The 17,153-nt window shown below is 38.4% G+C and overlaps 1 protein-coding gene across 2 annotated transcripts in view; it reads left to right on the top strand.

Annotated features, from left to right (window-relative positions):
• Nucleotides 1-17,153, top strand: part of Nrdc (nardilysin convertase) — a 64,314-nt gene that overhangs the window by 2,343 nt on the left and 44,818 nt on the right. Inside the window, exons 2-6 of one of the 2 annotated variants that reach the window (XM_048351292.1) lie at nucleotides 8,753-9,074; nucleotides 13,503-13,636; nucleotides 14,498-14,567; nucleotides 14,725-14,806; nucleotides 16,110-16,263. In XM_048351292.1, coding sequence (XP_048207249.1) covers nucleotides 8,753-9,074; nucleotides 13,503-13,636; nucleotides 14,498-14,567; nucleotides 14,725-14,806; nucleotides 16,110-16,263 — 762 coding nt within the window. The remainder of the gene's footprint in view (nucleotides 1-8,752; nucleotides 9,075-13,502; nucleotides 13,637-14,497; nucleotides 14,568-14,724; nucleotides 14,807-16,109; nucleotides 16,264-17,153) is intronic. The other variant, XM_048351293.1, reaches the window with a different exon arrangement.

Here is a 17,153-nt window from a genome sequence, read left to right as displayed (position 1 = left end):
CTGAGCTTTTCAGCTCAAGGGTAGTGCTCTACCACTTGAGCCACAGTAGCAGTTCGATTTCTGAGTGGTTTATTAGAGGTAACAGTTTCACTGAGTGGTTTATTAAAAATCAGAGCCTCTTGACTTTCCTGCCCTGGCTGGCTTTGAACCTCAGCCTTCTGAGTAGCTTGGATTGTAGGCATGAACCACTGGTGCACTGCTGGAACTGACATTCTTAACAAATACTGGTAGTTTTTTTCTTTGTTTTGTTTTGGGTGCCTGCCCTTCTGCTTGAACTCTGGGCCCAAGTATAGTCACTGAGCTATTTTTGCCCAAGGCCAGCACTCCTCCACTTGAGTGACAGCTCCACTCCACCATTTTTTGGTGGTTGGTTAATTATGGAGAGAAGAGTCTCACTGACTTTTCTGCCTAGGTTGGCTTTGAACTGTGATCTCTAGATCTCAGGCTTTTATGTAGCAAGAATTACAGGCATGAACTATCAGCACCCGGCTAAATATTCATATTCTTTAATTTAAAAAAAATTATTGCTGGGTGTGCATAGCTCACACCTGTAATCCTAGCTACTTGGGAGGCTGAGAATTGAGCACTGAGGATCTCTGTTCAAAGCCTGACCAGGGGGCTGGCAATATAGCTTAGTGGCAAGAGTGCTTGCCTTGTATACATGAAGTGCCCTGGGTTCGATTCCTCAGCACCACATATATAGAAAACAGCCAGAAGTGGTGGTGTGGCTCAAGTGGCAGAGTGCTAGCCTTGAGCAAAAAGAAGCCAGGGACAGTGCTCAGGCCCTGCGTTCAAGGCCCAGGACTGGCAAAAAAAAAAAAAAAAAAGCCTGCCCAGGCAGGAAAGTCTGTGAGACTCTTATCTCCAAAAAAAAGGTCAGAAAACAGGAAGTAGCATTGTGGCTCAACTGGTAGAGTGTTAGCTTTGAGCTGAAGAGGTCGGGGACAATGCCCAGGCCTAGAGTTCAAGTGACCATCCCCCTACAAAATATTAGTGTGGCTATGAAGTAGTTGTACTAAGGGGTTACAGTTACATAAGTCAGGTTATGAGTACAGTGCTTCTTGGTCAATGTCATCCTTCCTTTGTTTTCTCTCATTTCCCCCTTTCCCATTCCTACCCTCAAAGTCTCAAGTTACTGGCATTCTTTTTTTTTTTTTTTTGTCAGTCCTGGGCCTTGAACCCTGGGCATTCTACCACTTGAGCCACAGGTCACTTCTGGTTTTCTGAGTGGCTTATTGGAGATAAGAGTCAAATGAACCAGAATCCTCAGGTCTCAGCCTCCTGAGTAGCTAGGATTACAAGTGTGAGCCACAGGTGCCTAGTATTGGTATTCTTTAAAAAAAATTTTTTTTGCTAGTCCTCGGGCTTGGGCTCAGGCCCTGAGCCCTGTCCCTGGCTTCTTTTTTGTTTTTGCTCTACCACTTGAGCCACAATGCCACTTCTGGCCTTTTCTGTTTATGTGGTGCTGAGGAATTGAACCCAGGGCTTCATGCATGCAAGGCAAGCACTCTACCACTAAGCCACATTCCCAGCCCTAGTATTGGTGTTCTTAATAGGCATAAATTGGTGTATCGCAGTCTTGAGGCCTTTGTTAAATTATTGTCTTATGCCTCAGCTTTCTTATTTTTTTTTTTTTTTTTTTTGGCCAGTCCTGGGGCTTGGACTCAGGGCCTGAGCACTGTCCCTGGCTTCTTCTTGCTCAAGGCTAGCACTCTGCCACTTGAGCCACAGCGCCACTTCTGGCCATTTTCTGTATATGTGGTGCTGGGGAATTGAACCCAGGGCCTCATGTATACGAGGCAAGCACTCTTGCCACTAGGCCATATTCCCAGCCCCAGCTTTCTTATTTTTATAATGGAGGTTGATTAACATCACTGTTTAAAAACTTAGACTTTCAAAAGCATGTTTTATCTTTAAGTGTTTTATATCTTGACATTTTAATTGCTTTTGTTTGGTTTTGTTTTTGTTGCCAGTCCTGGGTCTTGAACTCAGGGCCTGAGCACTGTCCTTGGCTTCTTTTTGTCAAGGCTAGCACCCTACCACTTGAGCCACAGTGCCACTTCTGGCCTTTTCTGTTTATGTGGTGCTGAGGAGTCAAACCCAGGGCTTCGTGTTTATGAGGTGAGCACTTTACCACTAGGCCATATTCCCATCCCCTTAAATGCTTTTGAAGGAGAGGTTTTGTTACATTATTGTTGTTGTTGTTGGTCATGGGGCTTGAACTCAGGGCCTGGGCACTGTCCCTGAGTTTTATTGCTCAAGGCTAGCACTCTTATTGCTTGGAGCCACAGCACCACTTCTGGTTTTCTGGGGGTTAACTGGAGATGCAAGTTTCACAGACTTTCCTGTCCCTCTTGGCTTTGAACCGTGATCCTTGGATCTTAGCCTCCTGAGTAGCTAGAATTACAGCCTTGAGCCACTGGTGGTGACCAGCTAGGTTTTGTTACTTTAAAGATGGGGAAACTTCAATACCAAATGATCTTTAAAGACTTACCTAAGCTAAAGTTAAGTTCTGTGAATTTTTTTTTTTTTTTGGCCAATCCTGGGGCTTGGACTCAGGGCCTGAGCACTGTCCCTGGCTTCTTTTTGCTCAAGGCTAGCACTCTGCCACTTGAGCCACAGCGCCACTTCTGGCCATTTTCTGTATATGTGGTGCTGGGGAATTGAACCCAGGGCCTCATGAATACGAGGCAGGCACTCTAGCCACTAGGCCATATCCCCAGCCAAGTTCTGTGAATTTTTGTAACCAGAAATAGACATATGAAATAGTCTGAAACCTAGAGAGCTAAATTATGCTTCCAGGATTTAGGTGTTGTATTTATGAAACCTGCCCAGGCAGAACTAATTTCCTCCTTCCATTATATTTCTGAAATACTTTATACATGACCTATTACAGTATCCAGCCATCATAATTAGGGTTTGAATGAATGAATAAACACCAGAACAGGACCTGTTTAAGAAATGTTATGATGAAATAATAACTTAGAAGGTTTACCAGTCTGTATTTGCAAATGACCTGTGGAATTTTATTATTATTTTTTTGCCAGTCCTGGGCCTTGGACTCAGGGCCTGAGCACTGTCCCTCAAGGCTAGCACTCTGCCACTTGAGTCACAACACCACTTCTGGCTGTTTTCTATATATATGGTGCTGAGGAATTGAACCCAGGGCTTCATGTATACAAGGCAAGCACTCTTGCCACTAGGCCATATTCCCAGTGGAATTTTACTTTTTATATGTATAATTTGTATTTAACTTTTTGAAATTGATGACAATATCTCCAGAACCTCTGTTAGAGTGCCTTTTTAGGGAAGTTTTTGTCAGGTAAGTTTGATTTTGTTGTCTTCTGGAAAGATTAAGAACTCTAGGATAGGGGATGGGAATATGGCCTAGTGGCAAGAGTGCTTGCCTCATATATATATACATGAAGCCCTGGATTTGATTCCCCAGCACCACATATATAGAAAATGGCCAGAAGTGGCGCTGTGGCTTAAGTGGCAGAGTGCTAGCCTTGAGCAAAAAGAAGCCAGGGACAGTGCTTAGGCCCTGAGTCCAAGGCCCAGGACTGGCAAAAAAAAAAAAAAAAAAAAAAAAAAAAGAACTCTAGGTTGTAAAATATTATTCGAGTCTTTATGTACAGTGGAAATTCTACAGATGGATAGGATTAAAAATGAATTCTAAATAGTATATTATTATTATTATTTTGGCCAGTCCTGGGGCTTGAACTCAGGGCCTGGGAGCTGTCCCTAAGAGTCTTTTGCTCAAGGTTAGCACTGTACCACTTGAGCGACTTCCAGCTTTTCCTGTTAATGTGGTACTGAGGAATCGAACCCAGGGCTTCATGCATGCTAGGCAAGCACTCTACCACTAATCCACATTCCCAGCTCAGGTTTATGTTTTTTTTTCTTTTAAATCTTGATAATTTGCAGAAACTGTTGTTATCATTCAGGCCTTCCCCGTTTTCCTCCTCTGACCTGTTTTCCCCTCTGCCTCTCCTCACTCCTAATAGAGATTAGATTTTTTTTTTCTCCTGCTTTGGTGCCATAGAATGGTTTTCCAGACTTCTTAAACCAAGTTTTAGATACTTCAAGCTGTAAAGGTAGCTGAAGTTCCAGATACACTATATAATAATTATTGACTAAGGTTTTAGCTTTAAATTGTTAAGTTTCAGGTTTGGATAAGCTATGCTAAATCTTTTAGGTAAAAAGCACAGGCACTTAAAGGGTAATTATATAACTTGTCATCTCATTACTACCACTTAGTGGTTGTAAGTATTTCTAAATCTAAATACATATACCTAAGCTCTTAAATGTGGTTTTAAATTTTAGTAGCTAAAAGTGGCTTGTTGACAGAAGGCTGGCTGTTTTAATAAGAAAACAAATGAGTGAATTATTTTTCCTCGTGTGTGTGTGTGTGTGTGTGTGTGTGTGTGTGTGTGTGTGTGTGTGTGATTTTGGGGTTTGAACTCTGGGCCTAGGCGCATTCCCTGAGCTATTTTGCTACTGCTTAAGCCATAGCTCCACTTCTGGCTTTTTGGTGGCTAATTGGAGGTAAGAGGTAAGATTTTTCTGCCTGGGCTAGCTTTGAATTGTGGTCCTCTCATCTCAGCCTTCTCAGTATCTTTTGATTTTCACTTGTCCCCTGCTACTGTTGTATAGAGAGGGAAACAATTTTCCTTCAACCCTGTAAGCACAAGTAAAACATGTATACTTATTGGCAAGAGAAAAGTAAGTTTATTAACATATATTTCATATATACATGAGGTAGTATATGAATAATTTTCAAAGTGTTGCTTTTGAATTAGTTTCAAATTATATATGTTCAAGAGTTGAGTGGTAAGTTTTTGTAAAACATCAGAGTTGAAAGATTTTGACTCTACAGGTGACAACTTCTGTAAAGACAAATGGTAAATCTAAGCATGTTAATATAGATTTCTTTGGTGCCATCTATAGCCCAATGAAGGTCTGAAATTGTCCTCAGTGTTCCTACTAGCAAGGGGTTAGTATGGAGTATCTTTTGTCTGTAAATTTATGTTCTACATTTAGGCAAATACAGAGTAGAGATCTTCACTGTATCTGCTGAATCTTAATTCAGTTTAGCAATCCTTATACCAAAAAGGCTTATTTTGGCATGCTATATTCTGTTTTTTCACAGATTTGGTATTGAGGAAATAACCAGAAAACTTTTAGTTACCATTTAAAAATTCTAAGACTAATATCTTTGATATATGCAAAAACAGACAACTTTTATAAGTGGTATGTAACATATCTAAAAACTAGGATCTTTTCCTGTTTCTTTGTTACATTATCCTTTTTCCTTCTTTGTTATCCTTCCACTCCAAAAAACTATGTTGGCACTTTTGTCATTATTGTTTTGCTCTAGAAAAGTTTTATTGCACACACATATAGGTACCTAAACAATATACTATTGTGCTTGTTTTTTGGCTTCATATAAATGATGTTTATAGATCACATAATCTTTTATGAGTTGATGTTTTTACTCACTGTGTTCTTAAAATTAACCATTGTAGCTGGGTGCCAGTGGCTCACCCCTGTAATCCTAGCGACTCAAGAGGCTGAGATGTGAGGATTGTGGTTTATAACCAGTCTGGGCAGGAAAGTTCATAAGACTCTTATTTCCCATAAACTACCAGGAAGCCATAAGTGAAGCTGTGGCTCAAGTGGGTAGAGTGTTAGCCTTGAGTTAAAAAAGTTGAGGGACAGTGCTCAGGCCCTGAGTTCAAGACTCAGGACCAGCAATAAATAAAATAATTATTGTATTGTTTCTGAATTATGTCCCACCATGTATATACCACTTTTTCTATTCTGCTGGGATGTTTTCAGTTTGACTAATAATGAGTTTTTGTTTTGTTTTTTTTATTGGTTTGTTTTGTTTTCTTTCCAGTCCTGGAGCTTGAACTCAGGGCCTGAGCACTGTCTCTTCTTTTTGCTCAGGGCTTAGCACTCTACCACTTGAGCCACAGCACTACTTCCAGCTTTTTCTATATATGTGGTGCTTAGGAATTGAACTCAGGGCTTCATATATATGAGGCCAGCACTCTACCAGTAGGCCATATTCCCAACCCCCAATATTGAACTTTTTATTCTGAGACTCTTCCTTCTCTTTAATTGATTTTAATAGGGAAGAACCAATACCTTATCACATGTATTTGTTTGTGATTTCTCTCTGCTGTTTTATGTGTCAATTAGGACAAATTTGCATATCTAATCTTTAAACTGTTATAATCTGATAACTATCGTTTCTGCTTCTCAACTTAATGATTTTATAACCAAACCAAGCCAACCCCCTCCTACATTTTTTATAATTTAAATGTAACTTTTGATATGGAAAGGAGATAAGTCTGTAAGTTAAATCTGCTGTCTAGAGACAGTCTTCTGCCTTTTCTTAAAGTTATTCTCAGGTTCTCATTGATTTTTTTTTTTTAATCTTTTTTACTCGACTAAAGAGTGTCTGGTTTCAGAGGCTTTACCTCACTACTTCCTTCTTTCTAAAACATTTCTGTTTACCTCTACCATTCTGTTTGTGCTGGCTTAATTATCTCATTACTAGACTTTGTCTGGTGGTGACTGTGGTTTTTTTATGCTTTTTATTCTAAGGCAGCATGGTATCTGATATTTGAAGGGGTTTAATAGGTGCTTATTGAATTAACATATAAAAATAGTATGAATGGGAACTGGCTATAATAGACACTAGTTATCTAACTGCCATAATATTTTTACTGAGTAGTAAAAATTTTGTGGAATTGAGTTTTCTTGGAGTGTCACCATTTCATCAGCCAATAAACACAGATTTGGTAAAATGTCAAACACATTAGAAAATTGAATTAAAAGGGTTTAAGTTATGTGATTTTACTCTTAACACTTAAGTTGGCACGGCTGCTTATTGAGAGAGGTTTCTTCTAAGTCTTTTGATACGTTATTTCTACACTAAGTGGTGTGGTTGTTTTGTGTGCTTAACTTCCAACACTTGTGTGTTTGGAGATTTTTTTTTTTTTCCTGTGAAGTTTGGGACAGAAGCTTGCTATATAGACAGAGGGGGCCTGAAATTCATGACACTCAGTGCTGGATTTCAGGTATGTGTCATCACCTAGCTTTTTGTTGTTTTTAAGGTAGAACCTTCTTCAAGCATTCTACCACTGACCGTCCTTAACTCTTAAAAACATGTTTTCAGTTTATCTGATTTTCTGGAAGGGCAGGGGAATCACAGAAAAGGTGGGACAAAGGGTGAACCAGTGCAACAGCAATACTCACTGGATACTGTTGGAAATGAACTGTTGGAGGGGGAGTTGGGGATAGGGGGAGAGAAAGTCGAAAAGGAGGGAAAGGGGTAACACTGAAAAGAAATGTGCTCATTACCTAATGTAACTGTACCCCTCTGTATATCACTTTTACAATAAAGAAGAAACAAAAGTATGTAAATATATTTATATAGTTTAGAATTCAGAGAATACAAACAAGTGGTAGAATGTGTCTCTTAGTTTCCCTATAGCTATTCAGAAACTGATTAACTTTTAAGGTTTATCTCTTCCCCCAGATAAAGCAGTTTGATTGGTTTACAGTGCTGCCCCTCTTTATGACTGGCACATGGATACTTGAAACCATGAAAAGTGTATAACACAGATTTAATGCCTTTTCTATCTTAACTCTTTTTTTTGCCAGTCCTGGGGCTTGAACTCAGGGCCTGAGCACTGTCCCTGGCTTCTTTTTGCTCAAGGCTAGCACTCTGCCAACTTGAGCCACAGCGCCACTTCTGGCCTTTTCTCTATATGTGGTACTGAGGAATCAAACCTAGGGCTTCATGTATGCCAGGCAAGCACTCTTGCCACTAGGCCATATTCCCAGCCCTCTATCTTAACTCTTACGTACTTATGTATTATAGTCATAACTCTTGTAGTATGGAGTGTGACAGCAAAAGAAGCATGCATTTCTTTTTTTATTACAATTTCATGGGTAGATTTATACTTAGTACATATCTTAGGCACATTAGCATACATTTTTTTATACAATACGCATACATGTTTATTTCAAATTCAAGTCAAGCTGAATCTCCTTGCACCATATTTTAGGTCAACTTGATATTTAAGTATACAAGAGGATTTCAATTCAACATGTCAGTTTATGAGTACAATGCCTTTTGATCAGTGTCAAAACAATGTCCTTCCCACATTATTTTTTTCCTTTTTTTGTGCGTTTGCCAGTACTGGTGTTTGAACTCAGGGCCTCACACTCTCACTTGGCTTTTTCCTTTAGGCTAGTACTCTGCCCCTTGAGCCACACCTTCACTTTTCCTGTGGAGGTTGAGAATTTTTACCTTTTCACTTGAGAAAACATTTTTATGGCTTCTCTTTGGCATATCCCAATTACTGACATCTCTACTCTTATACTTTAGTGGTCTTTCATTGTTAAGTAAATTAAAGGCTACTAAAGTCTACTTGAACACAAGTACTATAATACAAATCCATCACATAATGAAGATAGCTACTAATAGGCTAATGGTTGGGTGGGCATATATAGCATGGATATGCTAGTCAAAGGGTTAAATCAATGTACAGTTTGAATTTAGGAATTAAAAATTTTGGAACATGGTTGATGGTTGACCGGTTAATTGAAATTACAGACAAGGTGGAGACGACTGTAGTGTTGGTTTGGTGTGTATCTGTGTATGTGTGCTTAAAAAAATTCACGAAGCTCATTACTTGTAATGAGTAGCTGAATCAAAAATTTTTTTTTCCAGATACATCAAATTACGGAATGGCTTGCAGGCACTTTTGATTTCAGATCTAAGTAATATGGAAGGTAAAACAGCAACAGATGATGAAGAGGAGGAAGAGGAGGAAGAAGATGACGATGAAGATGATGATGACGATGATGATGATGACGATGATGATGATGAAGATTCTGGGGCTGAGATAGAAGATGATGATGAAGAGGGTTTTGATGATGAAGAAGAATTTGATGATGGTGAACATGATGATGATGATCTCGATGCTGAGGATAATGAATTGGAAGAATTGGACGAGAGAGCAGAAGCTAGAAAGAAAACTACTGAAAAACAGGTGCGAGTCATATCTGTTATTTTTTTCTAATTGGGGAATTATGATATATTTTTTAATGGCAAAAAGGAACTATCTTTTGATCTTCGGTAAAGGTTTAAGAATTCTGTTTTGAAAACATTTTGTTCTGGTCATAAAAATAATAAAAGCTAATGGGTTATGAAGGAAAAACAAAAATTATCTATAACCTCTTAATCAGTAATAGTGTTTGAATTTGTGTATTTGTGTACATACATGTTTCAGAAACAAATGCCAGGAGGTAAAGATCTGCATAACTTTTAGCCTAGGATAGATAAAGAAAAATTATATTTTCCCCGTTGAGCCAGGAGAATGAAGAAAAGAATGAAGCTAAGCCGGGCACTGGTGGTTCACATCTGTAATCCTAGCTACTCAGGAGACTGAGATCTGAGGACTGAGATTCAGAGCTAGCCCAGGCAGAAAAGTCGGTGAGACTCTTTTCTCCAGTTAGCCACCAGAAAACCAGAAGTGAAGCTGTGGCTCAAAGTGGTAGAGCACTAGCCTTGAGCAAAAGAGCTCAGGGACAATGCCCAGTGCTCTGAGTTCAAGCCACACAACAGCCAAAAAAAAAAAAAAAAAGAAATTAAAAAAAATGAAGCTAGTGTAGAATCTTCATTTGGACTTGGAAATTTGAGTGTTATTGTGTGGATAATTTTTATTAGGTTAATTGAAGATGATTAGTTTTGTTCTTGAGAAAGTCTCAATGTTAAGACAATTTCTGGAAAAGCTTAGTATAAGGGATTAGTGTAGTTAAATATATAATAACAGTGAATAGATGTGTAAGTCTTGATGAGAAGAATTTCCCTCATATCTTGAAATATGCTTTCATTTTGCAGTAAGGAGTCCCCATATTAGCAAATAATATTTTAGAGTCACCGTATTGGCTATTCATTGTTAAGTAAAAAAGTAAATTGACAAATAATTCATTAATAGTTGATTTCTTGAATACTGATAATACATTCAATATGGTAATCCTGTATGCTGGAATTATAGGCATAGTCTGTATAGATAGGATTTATAGTCAGATTAAGACTAGGGGCTGGGAATGTGACTTAGTGGTAGAGTGCTTGCCTAGCATGCACAAAAAGCCCTGGGTTCAATTCCTCAATACCACATAAGCAGAAAAAGCCAGACATGGTGGCACTGTGGCTCAAGTGGTAGAGTGCTAGCCTTGAGCAAAAAAGAAGCTCAGGGATAGTTCACAGGTGTTGAGTTCAAGCCCAGGATTGGCAGAAAGAAGAAAAAAAGACTAAAATTTAGCTGAGTGCATTGGCTCATGCCTGTAATTCAGGAAGTGATGATCAGGAGTATTACAATTTGAGGCTAGCCTGAGCACAAAGTTAGACCTTTTCTCCACAAGCAAGGTGTGGTGGTATGTACTTGTCTATCCAGCTATTTGGGAGATCTTAGGGGACTTAAGTCCAAGTAATCTAAAAGCAAAAGGACTGGAGATGTGGCTCAAGTAGCAGAACGCTTGCAGAGGCTTGTAGTTTAAACCTCAGTGCCACGAAAAAAGGAAAAAGGACTAAAATTTGTCAAATGAATATGTAAAATTGTTCATTCTTTAAAGATGTGAAAATGCCACACTTAGTAATTTTGTTGTTTCTTTGAGACAAGGCCTCATAATGTAGCCCAGTTTGGTATTGAAACCTAGGTCCTTTTGTCTTCATTTCCTGAGTATTGTGTTATAGGTGTTTCTCTCTTTCTCTATGTTTTGAAACAGTTTGGGCTAATTTTTAACTCCTGGGCTATACTTTGGGCTCAGCCTCCTCCCCCCTCCCCCCCCCCCCCCAGTCCAGTACTAGCAACATAGGCAAATGCCACTTCTCCTATCTTCAAGATTTTTTGGTTATTTTAAAAGATTTTTTTTTTTGGCCAGTCCTGGGCCTTGGACTCAGGGGCTGAGCACTGTCCCTGGCTTCTTCCCGCTCAAGGCTAGCACTCTGCCACTTGAGCCACAGCGCCGCTTCTGGCCGTTTCCTGTATATGTGGTGCTGGGGAATCGAACCTAGGGCCTCGTGTATCCGAGGCAGGCACTCTTGCCACTAGGCTATATCCCCAGCCCATTTTAAAAGATTTTTACACAGAGGAATAATGTACATTTATTTTGGCTTACAATTTTGGAGGTTTCAGTCCAATGATCAATTGGCCCTATTGCTTGCTTTGAACCTATAGTTAGGCGGAATATATCATGATAGGAACATGTGATGGAACAGAGCTGCTTACCTCATGGAAGGAGAAACAATAATGTTTTTAGATAAATCCTTTGACAATCTTTCTTTTTCTTAAAAGAAAGATTGTACCGGTTTTTAAGTTTTTGGGTGGATGTGGGGAATTGTGTGTGTGTGTGTGTGTGTGTGTGTGTATGCACGGTTTGTGTGTGCATGAGTGCATGCATGCTTTCTGGTCTTGGGGAACTCAAGGGCCTGGGCATTGTCTCTGAACTTTTTTGCTGAAGACTAGTGCTCTGCTACTTGAGTCAAAGCTCCACTTCTGGCTTTTTGGTGATTAATTAGAGATGAACCTATGGACTTTCTTGCTTGGCTGGCTTTGAGCCACTGTGCTCAGATCTCAGCCATCTGAGTAGCTAGGATTGAAGGTATGAGCCACCAGTGCCTGGCTTGAGTCATGTTTTTAAGAAGCCTTTCTCATAGATGTTGAATGATGCCTTTTTTTTTTTTTTGCCAGTCCTGGGGCTTGCTTGACCTCTGGGCCTAGGCACTGTCCCTGATATCCTTTTGCTAGCACTCTACCACTTGAACCACAGTGCCCCTTCTAGCTTTTTCTGTGATTAATTGGAGATAAGAGTCACATGGACTCTCCTTTCTGGTGGGCTGGTTTCGAACTGCAGTCATCAGATCTTGGCCTCCTGAGTAAGATTATAGGTGTGAGCCACCAGCACCTGACTTAAATGGATGCCTTTTTTAAGTGGCATGGTAGAACAAGTAGTACTAGCTTGGAAAGCTTTAGAGTTGGGATTCAGAAATATTGAAAAAAGTGAGTGTGTATGTATATATGTATACATTTGTGTATATATATATGTATGTATATATGTGTGGTATATGTGTTGCTTGGTAGTCTATACTATGAAGTTTTTAATAAATTGGGGCTGGGGATATGGCCTAGTGGCAAGAGAGCTTGCCTCGTATACATGAGGCCCTGGGTTCAATTCCCCAGCACCACATATACAGAAAATGGCCAGAAGTGGCGCTGTGGCTCAAGTGGCAGAGTGCTAGCCTTGAGCAAAAAAGGAAGCCAGGGACAGTGCTCAGGCCCTGAGTTCAAAGCCCAGGACTGGCCAAAAAACAAACAAACAAAAATAAAAACAAACTAGTAATTGGTAAATTCATTTTTAATTTAAAATATTTCTAATACCAAATATAACAATCATGGAAAGGAAGAAAATAAAGAAGTTGTAAAGTAGAGCAGGTACTAGTGGCTCATACTATTCAGGAGGCTGAGATCTGAGAATCATGGCTGGAAACAGCCTGGCCAGGAAAGTCTGTGAAACTCTTATCTCCAGCTAGCCACCAAAAAACTGAACTGGAGCTCAAGTGGCTAAAGGATAGCTCCAGGCCTTGAGTTCAAGTCCAATACTGGTGTACACACACACTAAAGTAGAAAGAACATGATTAATCAGGAAGTCTGTCCTTGTGTTTGTAGGTGGTCTTAGGCTTTTTATTTTCTCCTATTTTTGCTTTGTTTTGCCATTTCTTAAATAAGATTACATAATTTGAGTTCTATTTTAACTTCAAGGGTGACTTTTATTACTTCTTAACTGAATATAAGTTTCTAATAGTTTTTCTACCTTTCTGTGCATATATAAGTAATTTCTTTCTGTTTGTCAGGAGCTTTTTCCATGTTTTGAACTAGTTTTAATTTTTTATTAACTGATAAACACTTGTAATTTGAAGAGATCAAGTCATTTTGATTCAGAACCAGTGGGTATCTTAGTGAAATGATTGTGTTCAGTGGAAAATGATTTATACTTAGTGAATGAGATAAGTGTCTCCAAAAAAGGGAATAGATTAGGTAAGAGGTGACTTTAAAGTGGTATAGGTTTGGAAGTGGCTTTATGGTTTAACTTCTGACAAATGTTGAAGCATACTTAAATAATTTTTTAGTAAGTAATAAAGGAAGTGGGAAGAAAAATGGGATTGCTTTTTGGAGAATATTTATAACTAAGTTGTTAACCACTTTTCTGAAGCATCTTTTTGATTATTCTCCTCTATTTTCTTCTTCCCAAAAGTTTTTCTTGATCTGAGGTCTGATAAATTAACAAGATTGGTATTAAGTATATTATATACTGAAGTATGAATTACTCAGAGCTTTTGTAGTTCAATTCTCAAGTATGACTTTCTCAAGTATGAATTTCTTGGGTAGAAAGTTCTCAAGTATGAATTTCTTTTCTAGCAATCGCAGAGCCTGTTTTTGCTGTGGTCAAAGCTGACTGATAGACTGTGGTTTAAGTCAACTTATTCAAAAATGTCTTCAACCCTGCTGGTCGAGACAAGAAATCTTTATGGGGTAGTTGGAGCTGAATGCAGGTTAGGCATCTATTAAACATCACAGAACAGGTTAGACTGTGGTTTGAAGTAGTGGATATTCCCACGTGTTTTAACTGAGTGTATGTGACTAAGTCTTTAAAAAAAATTAGACTTACCATCAAGTGAGGCTGTTTGGTTCCAAAGCATACTTTTCATTTTCTATACATCATTGGATTATATGAAAGGTTCATACTATTTTTTTCCTAAGGGCTAAACATTTGCTAGAGCATTTTGTTTCATTAAGTGAATTAGTCCAGTTAAAATTTGTATTTATAAAATTTGGAAAAGTTAATGCTTACCTTCCTATTCAAACATCCAAATTGACCATTTTGTGTGTGTGTGTGTGTGTGTGTGTGTGTGTGTGTGTGTGTGTGTGTTTTAATTTAGAATGAGTGATATACCCCAGACATTTAAGACTGGTATGTTTCTTGGCCATTTATTTTGTTAAAAACTAATTTTCCCAAAGTATTGGGAGAGTTTATACTGAGAAGTAATATGTAGTACATATATAATTAAAAGAAAGAAGAACTAAATGGAAAGTTTTTCCTATTAAAGTTCTATAGTTTTTAACACATAAATACTTTTATCTTTAAACCATTTGCTTACTATTTTTGCTAAATTATTTTACTCTTAATAATAACAAAATGAAGTAACATTGAAAGGTTTCATGTTTAGTAACTAAGTTACTAAACCCAGCTTTCTTAAGAGATCTGTAATCTATCAATATGTTACTTCTGCAGATTTCCTAAATCTAATAATTCAGGTATAAACTTGGTTCAGAGTTCATTCATGAAATGATATTTTTGTATCTGGCCAGTCCCTCTTCCCTTTGTTTCTGTCTGTTTCTGCTTTTTTCCTTAGGTCTGCACCTGGTCAGCATTTGGCAGGATGGCAAGTGGAGGAGCAGCAGGGTGAAACTGACACAGTTCTGGTGAGTTTCACTTTGCTGCTCCTCCTGATTCTCAGGGAAAGAATTTTGTTAGTTTCTATTGGTAAACATCCATCTCCAAATGAACCCCTAAGATGAGATGCTGATAACATTCCTTTAAGATTGACTCTATTATTTATATGTGTTTTACCTACTCCAGTCTGCAGCGGCTCTTTGTGTTGGTGTTGGGAGTTTTGCTGACCCAGATGACCTGCCCGGGCTGGCACACTTTTTGGAGCACAGTAAGATCTTGTAAATTATCATTACCTGGTGTGGCTTTTTTACGCTTTCAAATTTGTATAACTTGATTTCAAAGATAGTAGTTGGTTGGACAGAAGTATATTTAACAAGATAAGAAATTAAAAAGAAAATTTTTATTTATGAATAGTCTAGGGAGAGCGGGAAGATTAGAATGAAACCTGTTTTAAAAATATGTACTCATAGCTAGGCACTAGTGGCTCACCTGTAATCAGGAGGTGGAGATCAGAGGATCACCGTTTGAAGCCAGCTCAGGCAGGAAAGTCAATGAGATTCTTACCTTCATTTAATCACCAAGAAGTGGAGCTGTGGCTCAAGTGGTACAGTGCTTGCATGGAAAGCTCAAAGACAGTACCCAAGCCCTGAGTTCAAGCCCCAGGACTGACAAAAAAAAGTATATATAATGTATGTTTTAAACATACTTATTTATGTGCTTATTATTGTTCAGGTATGGTTATATCAACAGATCAGGAGTTGTTCTTTTTTTTTTTTTGCCCATCTTGAGGCATGATCTCAGGGCCTGGGCACTGTTCCTGAGCTTCTTTTTGATCAAGGCTAGCAGTCTACCACTTAAACCACAGTGCCACTTCTGGCTTTTTCTGTTTATGTGGTACTTAGGAACCAAACCCAGGGCTTTGTGCATGCTAGGCAAGCACTCTACCACTAAGCCACATCCCAGCCCTCATGAGATATTCTCTAGGAATTGAGTAGCCTTTGTTGGGATGATATTACTCAAAATAATAGAGCTCAAAGATGTCAGAGCACCAGAAATTCAGAAAATGAAAAGGCATGATTACTATGAAAACAAAACAAAACAGAAGCTTCCAGTTTCTATTTGTGAGAAGTTTCTGTTTTATTAATATACCTACATAAAAATCCATGTTGATATTACAGTGGAAAATACTCAGTCCATATTTGCTTTTGTGAATTAATCATTTTTGATGTTTTATTTTCTAAGCTATTTGAGGATAAGCTTCTTACCTTAAGACTTCTTATAGTAGCATTCTACATTATGCTTATGTTTAACTTGTAATGTTTTTATAAATTATGTCTTTCTCTAAAAATTAAGTGCTTGGTTTTTCTTAATATGAAAGTAGCATATGATTATTACAGAATGTTGCAAAAATATCAGATTAATAAAGGGAGTAAGTATCAATCGGACATAATCATTGTTACTACGTTGGTATATTTTCTTCCAATTCTTCTACACATGTAAAAATTTTATCTTTGATAATAAAAATACTGTGTATATATTTGTGTATATGACTTTCTGTTCTTTTCACTTAGTGGTATTCATGGGTAGTTTGAAATACCCAGATGAGAATGGATTTGATGCTTTCCTGAAGAAGCATGGGGGTAGTGATAATGCCTCAACTGATTGTGAACGCACAGTATTTCAGTTTGATGTCCAGAGAAAATATTTCAAGGAAGCCTTGGATAGGTAACTGAACCAAAATACATTTTAATTTCAATTATCTAATATCATTTTACAAGTGGAAATCTTGGGCATCTTCTGTGGTATTTCTTTCCAAGGAATATTTGATCCAGTTGTCAGAATACTTATTTGGAAAAAAACACAATAGTGTTCTGAATAGTGTTCTGTAATAATTTACTCCTATTAAAGATGAAACTCAAACTTCTTTTTTGACTGAGTTTGACCTAAGGGCCTTGCATTAGCTAGGCAGCCACCCTACCTCTAATACTGCCTGTACTGGACCTTGAACTGCAGGCCTTTACACTCCTTTGGTGGCTGTTTTGCTTATGGCTGGTATTGTACCATTAGAGTCAAGCCTCCAGTTCAGTTGTTTTGCTGGTTAATTGTAGACAAGTGTCTTATGAATATATTTGCTCAGGCTGGCTTCAAGCCTCAGTTCTCAGATCTCAGTCTCCAAAGTAGCTAGGATTATAGATACTAAGCTCTGGCTTGCAATTATTATTGTTATTTTTTTCTATTTTAAAACATGGAAAACAGAAGCAATAAGGAACAAGCTGGCTTCAGGTGGTGTCCCTAAGCTTCTTTTGCTGAAGGCTAGCACTCTGCCACTTGAGCCATAGTGCCACTTCTGGCTTTTTCTGAGTAGTTTATTGGAGATAAGAGTCTCATGGACTTTTCTGTCTGGGCTAGCTTTGAACTGTGATCCTCAGATTGCAGCCTCCTGTATAGCTAGGATTACAGGTGTGAGTTTATTTTTGAGCTGATATTTAATTTCAAATTATAATTAGGTAATGTCTGAGACATTATTTATTTATTTTTTTTTGGGGGGGCCAGTCCTGGGCTTTGGACTCAGGGCCTGAGCACTGTCCCTGGCTTCTTCCCACTCAAGGCTAGCA

This window comes from Perognathus longimembris, chromosome 7 (assembly GCF_023159225.1).
Source record: "Perognathus longimembris pacificus isolate PPM17 chromosome 7, ASM2315922v1, whole genome shotgun sequence".
NCBI classification, from domain to species: Eukaryota; Metazoa; Chordata; class Mammalia; order Rodentia; family Heteromyidae; genus Perognathus; species Perognathus longimembris.
This window is presented reverse-complemented; position numbering and strand designations above follow the sequence as displayed.